Source organism: Abrus precatorius, unplaced genomic scaffold (assembly GCF_003935025.1).
Source record: "Abrus precatorius isolate BTA unplaced genomic scaffold, Abrus_2018 Scaffold11, whole genome shotgun sequence".
NCBI classification, from domain to species: domain Eukaryota; kingdom Viridiplantae; phylum Streptophyta; class Magnoliopsida; order Fabales; family Fabaceae; genus Abrus; species Abrus precatorius.
Genome location: NW_020874303.1, coordinates 12,671,063 through 12,687,783, shown reverse-complemented (window position 1 = coordinate 12,687,783; position 16,721 = coordinate 12,671,063). Strand labels below are relative to the sequence as shown.

Here is a 16,721-nt window from a genome sequence, read left to right as displayed (position 1 = left end):
TAATCTCTCTTAATGTGTTATTAATAATTTATTTTAATTTTTTTATATTATTTATATAAAAAATTCATTTTTATTTTCTAATATATACATATAAAAAATAATTTTGCTGGCATCTCACGATTCCGGGTGAATTTAATAATAAGTAATCAAGAATTGATACAACTTAATTTGAGTGTTTTTCAAAAAAAAAAAAAAAATTTTGAATTTCGAGTGAATTATAAAGAACAAGTTAAAAGGTTCAAAAGAGTTTTAAATGAATAATTTCAAAAAAAAATTGAGTTAAAGATTTAAAGGAAAAGTCTAACAGATGCATTAAAACAAAGAGTTGGACCATGCATGGACATACATTATTTGATATTATTATTTGCAAATGTAATTAGAATTTGAGATTGATTTTATTAGATTTGTGATTTATTAGAACTTGTTTTTTCTGTTAGGACAAAGATTCTATTATGATATTAGAATTTATTTCATATTACATTAGGATTTTCTATTACTAGAATTATTTATTATTAGGATTTATTCCTTTTTACTTGTTTTTCACTATATTTTCCTATAAATAGAAAGATATGTGATTCAAAAAGAATGAACTTAAAAGTTGAATGAATTTTTTTTCCCTCCAGATTGTAAGATATTGGCTGCGCCTCTTGGACAAAGAACAAATTCATTCTTATTAAGGAAATTTGTAGCGATCAACCAATAGCTTATCATTCACTATCTCATCTTCTTTCTTGAGTGTAACACCAATATCCTTTTCTCTAATCTAAAGATCAAAGGTGATCCATTTTATTTTATTTTCATTTTGAATCACATGGCCACTCCAAGACTTATCAAAGAGCACCTTTATATTTGCAAGTAGAGAAGAATTGTATAGTTTATTCTTATTTCAAATTCATGTGTATGTGTGTGAGCCCCATTCTGATATGAAATAGTTGCTACTATAAGCAATTTTTTTCTTTTTCTCATTAACAAATTTAACCATACAACATACTATTTTACAATTGCTTATTTTTTTATGCTCTCACTAAACTCTTAAAGCGTGTGTACATCGTGAACGAGTGCTTATCCTAATTTCATAACCAGTTCAGTAGTAAATATAGTACCTAGTGTTTTTGTTCTTGCAATGCTTGAATCTACTATTTCAAAAGCTGTAGATATAGATGATTTAGGTTTATTGCAGAAGCTGTGGAAGCAAATAGATGAGTAATTTGGAAGAGAAAGAAAGGGAAACAAACAGTTATTAAGAACACAAATAAGTACATTGACTTCAGCACGCACAGTAAACAATTGAAAATAACTGCCAGTTGTATAAAACTCTGTGTGATAAATGGATCTTGTGTAGTTGTCCATCTGTACTGCCATACGTTGTGCTCAACTAGACAAGATGGTGACTGTCACTATTTTCTAACATTTGTTATTGACAAATGTACAATTTTTCTTAGATAAGGGAGGATGATAAACAAAATTAGGGGAACAAATTTAATCACCGCATTTGATGTTCTTTCAATGAATCAATATAACCAATTGAAATCATAATATCTGGTCATATCATGCTAAGAAATGCTTAATCCTTTATCTTCTGGACTCCAGCCCATCGAGCAAAATCCACCCACCTACTCAGATATGTTTAACAATTAATGAGGACTGAAAAAAGGAGAACCCTTTATAGTGCATAACGATTAATTGAGCTAAATCAATAATCTTACAATAGTGATCCCCAGTAAGTATTGGCAGTTCTAACAGTAAAGTATGCTGCCGTTAGTATAAGCTTGTTTTGATGTAGTAATGGTTCTAGAATCCGCTGCTCAATAATTCCTGCAAGTACTTGGTACCTGATCACAGATAAAATTCCTTAGATTTTTTTTTTTTCTGAACATATAGAGATCCTCATTGTCTTCAAAAATTGCAAGTGACAGGACGTCACTGGTGGATAAATTTTCCTCCTCACAAGAGATGACATGCACCATGATTGCTATCACAAGTTAAGGCTGTGTTTGGATAAACTTATCAACAAGTACTTATAAGACAAAAAATAGAGGTAAAATGAATCAAACTTTTCCCAAAATTTAAAATCAAGTTATGCACTTCAGATTTCGGAGAGGATAAGTTAGACATCTAGGCTTCTAAAAAAAGTAGGGTGCATAAGTTGATTTTAATTTGAGTTTTGAGAGAAGTTTGATTCAATTGTCTCTCCCATATAAATACTTCCAGAAGTTTATAGAATCTAGGCCTAAATATTTTGGAGCAGTATACCAGTTTTCTCTTTATCATTTGTGATTTTGTACCAGATATTTTAGAGATTTCGATAGTAAGATGATGCTGGCACTAAAAGGATTTTCAGTAATCCCAATATTTGTAACAGAAAGAGTCCGCTATTTTCTTAACCTTCTCGCTCTAGCTCTTTGTTTGAATATATTATTTCATTTACAAAACAAAGTAGGGGTACGAATCCATAAAATAAGAAAAAGTAGGTTTCAAATAATGCTTTGTATAGCTTTACACACTTCTTGCAGGATCACCACAGCAGCTCTCTTCAATCTCAAATACTAGTGTAAAAACATGTGCACCCAAAATATTTTTCATTGCGGGCAGGAATTTTCATTCCTAAAATATATCTAACCCCAAAAGTCAGTCTGTTCCAAAATATCATGTGATTTAATTGGAAAGAATTACACTACTTAGATATTCAATTAACACATGAATGTAGCCTCGGGTGCATTCATCTATTCACAACTTGTGTTGTCTTGATATGGTATCCAATATCACAAAAGAACATAAAGTCAGAAGAAATGTGAGGAAAACACATTGATAGTATTTTGTTATGAAAATGGAATACCTTAGGTTGCTAACTACAACCATGTAAACTCCATATGCGACACTGGACGATATTAAAGGTAAATTCTCAGCCTCAGGAGCAAATGTTTTATGAACAACCTTCTGTGCATTGATCAATGCATTTGTTATACTTATACCAACCTGAAAAGGCATTGCTAGCAGTCAAGCTACCAAATAAAAAATTCTGTGGTTTGTTTTAATTGTTACAAACAACAGTGTATTTATGTTGAAATTAAAGACAAATCACACTAAAGACAAATCCTAAGTCCTGTTTCTTGATCTTGTCACACATTTAACTTCACCGCATTATATACTAGAAAAATGTCAAACAGAAAACAATACAAGTCAAGCAGGGAAAGTATAGTTAGTATAAGAGATAACATTTCCCTTTTGGGAATTTTTAGCTCCTGTATGCCTTGTATGTACAATATGCTCAAGAGGAACAGGTGACACCACAATGAAGATATCTCTAAAATAAATATCTACTTTATGTTCTATACTGTATTTGATGATGTATCTGAACTGATTCCTTTATATACTTCCTTGTTCTTATTTTCCAAGTCACGAAGGTGGTAAAGTCATCAAGCAACATAGCAATGTGAAGTAAGAAACGAAGTGAAGATCTATTTCTGTGAGACTAAGAAGAAAAATGAAGAACAGAAAAACAAGAAGTTGATTTCTAATAAATATGATATCTTTCACAGTAATTCCACCTATAGTCAATAGCCAGTCCTTAAGACTAGGTAAAGGAGGAGGGTGGTATTACGTATGCCTTCAACAAGCAACGTAAAACTTGTCCAAACCTATACATGGATCACTCACGATGATATTGTACTAGGACAAGGTTGTTACTTGAAAGTAGCGCGTTGTGTAGCTTGAGTTCAATGTCAAATGAGTTAGAGCTGCTACATTACTGCCCAGATTTTATGTTGAATGAGCAAGAATCCCTCACATTTGGCTCAACAAATGTGGGTAAAGAAGTTATTCTAGGAGCACTTGATCAGGATTGATTCATGGAATATTGGTACATTGATAGGAACATCTTTGGAAGTGGTGGGTACCATAAGTTGTAGGAAGATTAACATGACATCTTCAAGAAACAAAATAGGTTGGAGAAAAAACATAGAAGCTTGATACTACAAGTTTAAAACTTTGATACACATGGACAGATAGAAGAAAGAATAAAGTAGGTATCATTGTGGATAACACTTGGAAGAAGAATGTAGTAGAGATTCAAAGATTTGAAATCAAATCATTTCTTTGAAGTTATTGTTTGCACAATACTTATGCTATGCAAGTTCACTTAGAAGCTGCTTTGAAGAAAAATAAGCATTGACAGGATTTAGAGGGTTTGATTATTACACAGTCTGAAAAGATTTCTATAGGTGGAGATTTAAACAATCATATTGGTCATGAGGCAAGACAATTTACAAGAATTTATACAGGTTTTGACTTTGGAGAGTTAAATGAGAAAGGACAAATTATTCTTTATTTTTCAATAACATATACAACGACAACCAAGCCTTATCTCACTAGGTAAGGTCGGTTATATAGATCACATGATGCCATTGAGTTTGTTAGAGATATATGTGTGATACTCTGTCAGAACAGAGCTGCAAGATATAATAAAAGAACCTCTAGGTTAAGACTTGTTCTGTTCAGTCTGGTATGATTTATAACAGATTCAGTTGTATTTAGCACAACAATCGTACCCATAAACCATATATATCTTGTACACACTCATCTTTTAGGAACATCGAATTACAGCGTTTACAATTCGGTTTCTTATTCTCTTTCTTCTTTTTATGAATTCTCTCAGTTCTTTCATGGTATCATGAGCTTCTCTTTTTTATCTTAATGGCATCCAACTTGGTCACACCTCTGGTGTCACAACCTTTTCTCAGGTTATCATTGAAAAACTAGATGACAAGAATTACCTTCTTTGAAAACAACAGGTTGAATCTGTACTCAAAAGGCCATCGGCTACATCATTTCGTTGTTAATCTGCACATTCCACCAAAACTTCTCTCAGATGCAGAACGTGATGCAGGCACAGTCAATCCTACCTATCAAATCTGGGAGCAACAGGATCAACTCCTCCTGTCCTGGCTCCAATCTTCTCTCTCAACATCCATACTCACACGTGTCATCGGGTGTACTCATTCTTGGAAACTATGGGAGAGGGTCCATGGTCATTTTCATGGCCAAACTCAGGCCAAGGCATCATCAAATGCATTTGGAACTGCGTAGCACAAAGAAAGGGACTCGTTCGATCTCAGAATACCTCCTTCGCACCAAGGTGATCTCAGATGCGCTTGCTACAATCGGTAATCCTATTCCTCTTCGTGAACAACTTGACATCATCTTCGATGGTCTTCCCAAAGAATATGACACCATTGTTACTGTCCTCACCAGCAAATCTGATTACTAAGAATATAGTGAGATTAAATCCTTGCTTCTAGGTCAAGAATCTCGTCTTGAAAGGAATCGCCAATTGGTAAATCCTGCCTGGCTCAATCTGATCCAAGTGTTACTTCCTACTCTGGTTCAAGAATCTTAACCTAATCAGATCCATTCCATCATTCTGATCCAAGATTCAACCTTACCTGCACAAGCTCATGCCACTCATTTGTTTCCTAATTTTCGGTTTTTTTCGGAAGATGCTTCTCAGTAATTCTCTAGTCAGTGTGCAGCTTTCATGGCCGTGGTGGTGGTCGGTTTGGCCGTGGTGCTCGCGGTCGTGGCTGTGGATCAATTCAATGCCAAATCTGTTTCAAATATGGGCATGATGCTCAAAGTTGCTACCACCGATTCAATGTTCAGAATGGGATTTCAGGACCTGCACCTGTTAGCAGTCATCGTTTTACAACTCCGTACCATCAACCTCAAGCCAACTCCTTTCAGCGACCTCCTACATCTCACAATGCTCCTCTAAATCAACATCATCCACAAGAACACTTCACCTATGCCCCTGCTCAAGAATTTCCACCTCCACCAACCAATCCTCATCAATTTTATCCCTCACAACAACCTCACTCTCAATTTCCTCTTTCTTCATCAGCAATGGCCAACCTCACCAGTGCTATTCAGTTTGTATCTCCTTCTCAGCAGTGGATTGCTGATTCTGGTGCTACACATCATGTTACCAGTGATCCTCATCAGATTGTTCAACCCACCCTGAATTCTGGGTTTGACAAAGTTATACTTGGCAACAAACAAGGTTTAGCTATTTCCTCTATGGGCTCTTCACATTTCACCGCACCATTGCACAATGACACAACTCTTGCACTAACCAATATGCTCCTTGTTCCCTCTATCACTAAGAATCTTCTTAGTGTTAGTAGGTTTGCAAGAGACAATCAAGTCTACTTTGAATTCCATCCTAATCACTACCTTGTTAAATGTCAAGCTTCTCACAAGACTCTGCTTGAAGGACTCTATATTTTTCCCTCTCTTGGTCTACTTCAATCCATTGCTCAACCATTCTACTACTCAACTTCATACTTCGGTTCCCTTAACTTCTGAACATACTGCACTTCATACTATAGCTTTTGTATCATGTCAAACTGACACGGTAAGAATTATTTTCTAACTTGGTAGAATTACATGAGATATTGTGCGATATATATACACAGAAAGTATAACTATTTTTGGCCATACACAAATTAAGGTAATTACCATAATTAGATAATTACTACAATTAAAGGACATATCCCATAACTTTCTACTAAGATCATGCAGAGATCAATTCTCACCACAACTCATGCGGACAGATATCTTTCACAGTCATCAATGGCCTTTAAAAGCCTTGTCTAATTATCAAGATAATGAAACTGGTGCAGGAAGTATAACATACATTTTTTTTCCTAGGATATTTTGAAGATCAACTGAATTCTAATTGTAAAAACCCAAAAGCATCTTCCAGAGCAGACGAGAAAATTTTAGAGATTGCAAAAAGCTAGAACATGCTAAAAGGGTATTTTTGTAAGGAAGTAAAGTGTTAATTTACCAATGAAGCACCAGTGCCAACTACAAATAGCTTCGCGCCATTACGCTGCATAAGAGATGGAGATGACCCTCATTTATAAGGAAAAAACTATTTGACTTGCTTTAAATGATCCAACACATACCACTATAGCACCTATTCTTTGTAGAAGTGTATATGATGTTCCAGGCAAAGCCATCTGTTGAGGAAATGAAAACTTATCAACATCAAATAATAGCTACAATAACAATTAGAACTAAAAATTGAAACATTAAATAGAGAAAAAGGAAATACAGAAAGTTGGTAGTTGGTACCAAAAAAAAAACAAATAGAATAAATGCAGAAGTTAAAAGAGAATTAACCTGAAAGGCATTATCAGGGCATCCATAGAACAATTTAGCAATAGGTCCAGCACTCACTGTAAGAGGAGGTTTGAGAGAAACAGTGGGTGCAGGAAACCACACAAGCACAAAACCTGTTACAATGCTTGTTACCTAAGATAAATTAGAAAACAGAATTAGATGGTTCCAATATTAAATCACAGTGCAATAAGTTAATTCAAATATGATTCGTACTAATGGGAATATGCAAGACCAAACAGCTTCTAGGAATGAAAGTAAACAAGGTTCCAAAGGTGCAGGCATAAACTATTAAATCAATAACTATTACAAGATCTGTAGAAAAATGACTACCATTTTGTTTATCCAAATCAACAAATTGAAAACCTATATGCCATCAAGTCCAGTTCACAAACTGTAGACTAGAAGATAGAGCTGAAACCTTAAAAGCAGTATATTGTATGACCATTTGTTGAGGTCCCCCACATCAACTATAGATACACCTAAATAATAGTTTAGAAAGGCTAAAGCAATCATCATCTTATGAGTCAGCTTTTGGGATTGAGTTAGGCTTAAAGCCTAAATTCAAAATGGTTTCAAAGCCTATTGTAGATCCAATATCAAGCCACCCTAGACTGAAAAAAGAAAAAACCTAACCCTGCGAATTTTCCCAGCCCAGTGCAATATTAAAAAAAATCTACAATTTATTTTTATAAATGGAAATAGAACAGATTATCATATCCTCAAAAACCCTTTTATTTATCATCCACCAAACAGAGTAGTTTGATAACTGAAACATTCTGAATCCATCCGATGAATGGTTCTGTGAGTTGAAATAAAAGAATATGTGAATATAAGATCTAAATCAGCATCACTTGTAATCCAACCAAACAGAGTAGCCAACTTTTGGGAAATCATACAATTTATTTTTACAAATGGAAATAGAATAGATTATCATGTCCTCATAAATCCTTTTGTTTATCATCTTCAAACAGAGTAGTTTGATAACTGAAACATTCTGAATCCATGTGAAATAAAGGATTATGTGAATATACGATCTAAATCAGCATGGCTTGTAATCCACCAATAGGCTTCCTTCCCATCAAACTTTGGAATCATCTTCAAAATTTGATACCCACATCTCCAAGATCAAAGCTCTCATACTAGTTGATAAAAACTCTCCTGTATAAAGAGAGACTAGGAAACTCTCCCACAACTAAATAATTATTACTCCCTGCCCCCTCTATTTCCCTCTTTATTATTTATATTCTCTTCTATTTACAATTTTATTAGTAACTAACAAAAGTTTTCACTAACAATCCCAGCCCAACAAACTAACCAACCAACTCTAACTAACTACATAAGGGGGTTATCTGTTATGAAGAATTTTTAGAATAAGATTTGGGGCTTGTATCCTTACTAAGTCAGCAAGTCATTTCGTTGTCAGTTTCTGTTTTGGAAAGGAATTTAGAGTTAGTTAGGCTATAAATAACAGCTAGATAGATTGATTTGATTCATTCATGAATTGTAATTCTTCCTGTATTCTTCTTATCAATAATAATACTCTCTTCGGATTCCTTTCTCACATAGGTATCTCTATTCATTCTTGTTCTTCGAATTGCTACAATTCCTAGTTCTAAGAAATTTCATAACAATTAGTATCAGTCTGGATGGTTCATTCGGAGTTGTTGGTAATGGTGGGAGGAAGGTGTGGTGCTACGGAAGCTCAAGTGTTGAAGGACATCAAAGATTGTGTATCGGCGCGATTGGAGGCTCGTTTGGCTGAACTTGCAGGCTCCATTCAATGAACCCTGGATGATTCTTTGAAGGAAACCTTGCAAGGTTTGGTAGTACAAACTAATGGTGCTGGTTCAGGATCTCACCTTCTTCACGGGGAGCCTCGTCCCTCTTCTTATTCTTGTGGTACAAGACTTGCTCGCATCGATTTTTCCCGTTTTAATGGCAAAAATGTGAATCAATGGCTGTATCAGTGTGATAAATTCTTCCTTATTGATAATACACCCGATGTTGTGTGTTAAACTTGCGATGGTTCACATGGAGGGACATGCATTACAATGGCACACAGCCATGGATAAAACCACCAATTGTTCTAATCTTCCTTGGGTTGCTTACAAGAAATTGGTTCTTGAGAGGTTTGGGGAAGTCTGCGACGATCCCATGGCTGAATTGATGCGTTTGAGGCACAAGAAATTTGTGGTTGAGTTTTATGAGGAGTTTGATGCTATTATTACTCGTTTGAATTTTCCTGAGGATTATATGCTGAACTGTTTCTTAGGTGGATTGAAGCAAGATATACAAATGTTAATGTGAATGTTTCAACCAACCAATGTGAGTAAGGCATTTTCGTTGGCAAGACTGTATGAAGCTACTAATGTTCCCCAGGCTTTGAGTGTTGGTGTTTCAAAGTCACACAAAGGGGTGCTTGGTTCTAGACCAGTAGCTGCTGATAAATTTGGTTCTTCTAGTTTGGTGGTTGATAGGGGTAAGGATAAGATTAGACCCAAAAAAAGCTTGACACCAGCTTACAAGGGTCTTTGTTATTTTTGTGATGAGCCATATTCTCCTGAACATAGCTTAACTCATAAGAAGCTACAGGTTCATGTCATGGAGATTCTGGATGAGGAGGAGATGTGTAAAAATGCTAGAGAAGATGTATCAACTATGGAGGAACTTCAAATTTCAGTCAATGCACTAACTGGCATTGCCAATTTCAAAATTATGAGGGTCACCAGTTATAAGCAGAAATTAGCTCTGAATATTTTGATTGATAGTGGCAGCATGCATAATTTTATGGACATACAGGTGGCTAGGAAATTTGGATGTAAGATTGAAAAAATGGAGCCTTTGAATGTCACTATAGCTGATGGCAACAAGTTGAGTATTTTTTTTATTGTGAGAAACTTTACTTGGACAATTCAGAGAACTACATTTACTTCAGATATGCTTTTGATTCCATTGGGCTGTTGTGATCTTGTATTAGGTGTGGAATGGCTTGTCAAACTAGGGGACATCACTTGAAATTTTGATAAGTTGACTATGGAGTTTAAAGTTCAGGGCAGGAAACATGTATTAAGAGGGGCTACATCTGGTGGTATTAAGACAGTGAAGAAATAACAGCTTGGTAAAACTCTAGAGGAAAGAGTCTATTTCTCAATGATGCAGCTATGTGAGGAGGATGGGGGATTGCTACAATCCTTAACAACTCATGCAGACCAGCCTACTTTACCAGTAGTAATAATTCAGCTTTTGGAGGAATTTTCATACATTTTTGAAGAAACCGAGCAGCTGCCACCTTTTAGACCTAGCCATGATCATAAAATACCACTTATACAATAAAAGGCCTTATAGGTATGTCAAGCACCAAAAGGATGTGATTGACAAGTTAGTACAAGAGTACTTAAAGTCAGGAGTGATAAACAACAGTAACAGCCCCTATGCGAGTCGTAGTATTGGTTGGAAAAAAAGATGGGTCATGAAGGCTATGTGTTGATTATAGAAATCTTAACAAAAATACTGTTAAGAACAAGTTTCCAATCATATTAATGGAAGATTTAATGGATGAGTTGCATAGATCTTTAATCTTTTCCAAGATAGACTTAAGAGCTGGGTATAATCAAGTGAGAATGGACCCGGATGATGTTCATAAACAGCCTTCAGAACTCATGGAGGACATTATGAGTATGTTGTCATGCCTTTTGGCCTGACTAATGCACTTGCTACATTTTAAGGTCTTATGAATGCAATATTTCAACAGTTTCTTAGGAAGTTTCTCTTAGTATTCTTCAATGATATATTTGTTTACAGTGGCAGTTTGGATGATCATGTTGTCCATCTTAGACAAGTCTTTGTTACCTTGAGGAATAACTCTTTGTTTGCTAGGAAGTCTAAATGTTTTTTTGCTGTTAATAGAGTAGAATACTTGGGGCATTTCATTACTAAGGAAGTTGTGTTAACAGATCCTAGCAAGGTTGAAGCTGTGAGGAATTGGCCACTACGACTAACTATCAAACAGCTACGAGGTTTTTTGGGGTTAGTTGGTTACTATAGAAGGTTTGTAAAGGGTTTTGGTGCTGTTGCTAAACCATTAAGTGACATGCTTAAGAAAGACAGTTTTGTTTGGAGTCAAGAAGCTAAGGTGGCATTTCAACAGCTCAAGGAGTTATTGAGTAGTGCACCTGTGTTGACTTTACTTGACTGGACTAAGGTCTTCGTTGTTGAGGTAGATGCTTCTGGTTATGGCATTGGAGCAATGCTTATGCAAGACCATCATCCCATAGCTTATATCAGCAGAGTATTGAACCAACAACAGCAATCTTTATCTACTTATGGAAAGGAATTACTGGCAATAGTATTTGTTGTACAAAGGTGGAGACATTATCTTCTTAACAGACATTCTATAGTCAGAACTAATCACTAAAGTCTGAAGTATTTACTGGAGCAAAGATTGACCACTGTTTTTCAACAAAAGTGGTTAGTTAAGCTAATGGAATTTGATTTCTCTATTGAATATAAACATGGTCATGAAAATGTTGCAGCTGATATCTTGTCTCGAATTGAGCATGTGGAGGATTATGTGGAATGCCAAAATCTAACTACTCATCAAATACAATCTGATTTGGTAGATAGAATTAAGAATTCATGGGTGGCTGACGTTAGTATCCAAAAGTTAATTAATGAATTGCAAACTAATGCTGTCTCCCATAAACATCATACTTGGCATTTAGGGGAATTGAGGAGGAAGGGTAAACTAGTGATGGGAAATGATCTGAAGCTCAGAAATGATCTTTTGAATTGGCTACATTGTTCTGCTATTGGAGCTCATTCTGGTATTGTGCTACTATGCAAAGAGTCAAGTTAATGGTGTATTGGAAGGGTATGTCATCAGATGTTAAAACACTTGTGTCCAAGTGTGCCACATGTCAAAAATGCAAGAGTGTGACCACTGCTTCACCTGGACTGCTGCAACAACTCCCAATTCCTGAGCAGATTTGGCAGCACATTAACATGGACTTTATTGAAGGTTTACCCAGTTCTCATGGGAAGCAAGTAATATTTGTAGTAGTTGACAGATTGAGTAAATCCGCTCATTTCATGGCCTTATCACACCCTTATACAGCTAGTGAGGTAACACAATTTTCATGGATCATGTCTTCAAGTTGCATGGTTGTTCAAGTTCAATAACCAATGATAGAGATCCAGTATTTGTTAGCAATTTTTGGCAAGAATTCATGGCATTCCAAGGCATTCAGGTTCAGCTTTCTTCAAGCTATCATCCTCAGACGAATGGTCAAAGTGAGATTGTGAATAAGTATTTAGAAACTTATCTAAGCTGCATGTGTACAGATACTCCCCATCAGTGGAGTAAATGGCTTCCTCTAGCTGAGTGGTGGTACAACACCACTTATCACACAGCCATTAAAGCTACTCCATATGAAATCGTATATAGTCAACCACCTCCAGCTTATCTTCCTCACTTACCAGGCGAATCCAAGGTTGAGTTGATTCATAGAAGCTTGTCAAAAAGGGAAGAGATGTTTAAATTGCTCAAATTTCAATTTAAAAGAGCTCAAGAGAGAATGAAGCAACTTGCTGATCAACATAGAAAAGATAAGCAGTATAAGATAGGAGATTTGGTTTATGTGAAATTGCATAGACAGGTGTCAATGACTTATAGGAGCAATGCTAAATTAAGTCCTAAGTTCTTTGGGCCTTACAAGGTACTGGATCAAATTGGAGAAGTGGCCTCCAAGTTAGACTTGCCATTACAGTCAAAAGTACACAATGTATTTCATGTTTCTTAACTTAAGAAACATGTTGGCAATACAGTAACTTCATCAGATTTACCATTTCAAGTTGAAGATGCATTTAATGAGAAAAAACCTGCGGCTATATTGGATATGATGACAATGAAAAGGAAAGGTGTAGTTGTAACCAAGGTACTGGTTAAATGGAAGCATAAGCTTCCTGAAGACTCTACATGGGAATTCAACTATGACCTCAAAAAGAAGTATTCATCATTTCATCCTTGAGGTCACAGATGCTTTCAAGAGGGAAGCATTGTTATGAAGAATTTTTAGAATAAGATTTGGGACTTGTATCCTTGCTGAGTCAGCAAGTCGGTTAGTTGTCAGTTTCTGTTTTGGATAGACTGATTTGATTCATTCATGAATTGTAATTCTTCCTGTATTCTTATTAATAATAATACTCTTTTCGGATTCCTTTCTCACATAAGTATACCTATTCATTCTTGTTATTCAAATTGCTACAATTCCTAGTTCTAAGAAATTTCATAACATTATCTATCATAGATTTTCTGGGGAAGGCATGTACATATATCCTACTTAGCTTAAATACAAAATCTGAAAATTTTGCAGCACTATCTCAAATGTTTATAAAGCAAACAGAAGTTAATCTGAAAAATTCTCTCGTGTTCTCCCTAGTCAAAATCAGAAATCAGGCTAAAGAGGGAACTTAAAACACTTTCCTCGCATTTTATAAGTAAAAACACTTCAATGCCTAGAAAGTGATAGGTTGGAAAATTTCTAAATTCCTTAGTCAGAAAATAAGAAAAGAAGAAGATTTTAAGAGCGTACCACATTAGCAACAACAAAATCCAGCTCCTTGGTGAATTTTTCTTTACGGCGCTCCAATTCTGCAGCAACCTAAAAGCACCCAGGATATCCATTACACAGATTGATCATGTTTATGATAGACGCTTCACTCAAAAACAACAAAGTACCAAGAACAAGGGGCTTAATGGGACAGTTGTGCATCGAAATTATATTCATTTGTAGGTAAGCGATGAAAATCTAAATCCATGTCATAAAAAAACTTTGGTTCATAATATCATCTCACTTTCTCATCTGCCTTATATTTTTTCTGGACAAGCAAATTATATAATTTGATTGGGACATGACGCAGACAAGATGTATCAAAAACTATTAAACTTTGAGGGCTATTGCATCCATACTCTATAACCACTTGGTAGAAGAAGCACCATCAGATTAAAGCAATGGTCTCAAAATTTGTAGCAAGGTCTAAATTAATGCACAATATCCTCAGCTGAAAAAATACCATTGATTCACATTCATAAATTGTCATTGTTTTGTTACTGAATCTAACTATAAACTGTGACCAATCCAAACAACTTAAAATTGAAAGAGCTCACAAACATCACTCTTGATTACATGGCCGATTTTGGGGAGAAAAACTCCCACAACATACTTTGAAAGCTTCGAGGTATCAACATAAAAATGACTATTGACATGAGAATGCACAAATGAGAAAAAAGACGACCAACATTTTATCTTAAGAAAACAAAGAACAAGTTCATTGAACAATGAGTAAGTAACATTCTAACATGTACATCAGTGTATTTTTCTTCCCTTCCCCAAGCGTAGAATTTACTAATATTGACAATTTTTTGTACAAAAATAAAAATTAAAAACCATCTATTCTCCAGCAAATCGGAACATAAAAAAATAAACAAATAAGTATATTACCTATTAAAATAATTTTAAATATTTTTTAAAAATATTTTTATTATATTTTTACATTTTCAACAATAAATATTTTTTTATTAGTAAAAATTATAATTTTTAATTACTTAAACTCATTTTTAATCAGTGATGAACATTTTATTGTATTATTCTTATAAAAACAAAAAAAATAAAGAAAAATGTTAAGTAATGCCCGATATTAATTAAGAAATTAAAAATAAAAATTTCTTATTAAAAAATATAAAAAGGTAAGAGTATTTTTCAATGCATTTTACCATAATTTCTAAGAAAAACTTGCTAATAATAGATTGCTTAGGACACTAAAAAGACCCAAAAACAAAAATAGGATGACAGAAAAACCTTTGTGAAAATGACAACAACACACTCCATTACAAGCTTTGCTAAGAACAATTCATCTGCCAGCAACCTTTCTCGGAACCCTCCGAATTTGAGCAACCACCGCAACACAACTGACTCCTCCAACTCGAAGAACCTCAGCACGATCGAACCCGGCACCCGCCCCTCCATGACTGCCGCCGCCAAGTCCGCCGGAAAACTGTCCAGTGACCTGCTGGCCTCCGCCAGCACCAGCATGGCCTCTTTCCTATTGCGATCCCTTTCCTCCTCTTCGTCACCGCCTCCACCACCGCTGCCGCCGCTGCCATCACCATCACCACTCCCCGTGAACCCGCCGTCGCCATTTTCGGCTGAGGAGACGGCGGCGGGCGGAGAATGAAGGAAACGGGTGGAGACAGAGCAATGGTTGAGCTTGGAAGAGAAGAAGAAGAGAGCTGCGTTGCGGGTTCTGACAGAGTAGTTTGGTAGAAGAGAGGAGCAGTTGTAGTGAGAGAACAAGTGTGTTGAAGTATTAGAGAAGGAAGGCATAGCCATTTTAGAGAGAGAGGGACAAAAGAAGATGGCTACGGTTAAATATGGTGGGAGAGTTGATAAGCAACTTGATAAGACACTCTTCTGCAGACTTTCTTTTGCATAGATTCTTGGTTGATGGATAAAGAGAAGGAAGAGGAACACTAATTTCATTATAAAATTTATTTGCAAGTTCACAATGAGACGCATACAAGTCCACTTGTAAATCTTTTTAAACTCTTATTCTTCTCTTCTTTTTCACTGGAATTCAACTTTTTTTTCTTCTTTTTTCTCTCCCCCAAATTTTAAATAAAGCATTAATTTTTAATTTTTTAAAGTAAAAATAACTTATTAATTTATGAAAATTCAATACATTTTGTTTTTTAAATTATTTTATTATAATTTATTTAAAATTATATAACTTTAGTTTTAAAAAATTTATAATTAATTTTTTTAATGAATTTCATATTCATTATCACGCATAAGCATAAGTGTGTAAATGTGCGTGTGCAAGTAATAAATTCAAGTAATACAAAGGATAAAACGAGAGAAAAAAAAAAGGAAGATTACTGAAAATTTTAGACCTTAAAAATAGGTGATCACGTGAAATTTTAAGAAACTTACGTAATTTTATATGATCTTATCTTAAATAATCAAAATTAAAATATATATATTAGGTACTTTAAAAAAAATGTTACGTATTTTTTTTAAATGTCTTATTTTATTTTGACAATTATTTATTATGAGTGAATGTAGATTAAAAGTGCATTTTGTTTTTAGTAATACTTTACTTTATTTTTATGAAAAGAAATTGTTTTGATCACGGGTGAGTAATTATGATGATAAAGATTACAATATTCTTTTTTTCATACACTAAATAACTATTATTAAATTAAATTTTTAATAATTAATTTAAAATATATTATTTGACTATTATTAAATTTAATAAATTTAAAAAGAATAAACATTTTAGTTATTAATAATATATATTTTATTATATTAAATAAAACTAAAATATATATATATATATATATATATGTTAAATTGTAAAAACAAATGTGTCTTCAAGAATTGGTCTTTAATGAATAATGAGAAAAGTATAAAGGGTTCTGCTAGGGTTTTTTTCAACCTTAATCTCTCCTAAGTTTCTTCCCTGTACCACCTCGTTCTTGGCAA

General features: G+C 34.5%; 1 protein-coding gene across 1 annotated transcript; it reads right to left on the bottom strand.

Moving 5' to 3' along the window:
* Positions 1–1,280: 1,280 nt before the first annotated feature.
* LOC113854261 (protein RETICULATA-RELATED 4, chloroplastic-like) lies at positions 1,281–15,672 on the bottom strand. The gene is made up of 8 exons (XM_027485168.1): positions 15,039–15,672; positions 13,773–13,841; positions 7,183–7,314; positions 6,966–7,019; positions 6,845–6,889; positions 2,837–2,976; positions 1,707–1,832; positions 1,281–1,613 (listed from the first exon to the last, which is right to left on the bottom strand). Exons 1-8 carry the CDS (start codon positions 15,567–15,569, stop codon positions 1,565–1,567), a joined length of 1,146 nt encoding a protein of 381 aa, XP_027340969.1. The 5' UTR covers positions 15,570–15,672; the 3' UTR covers positions 1,281–1,564.
* Between the last annotated feature and the right edge of the window lie 1,049 nt (positions 15,673–16,721).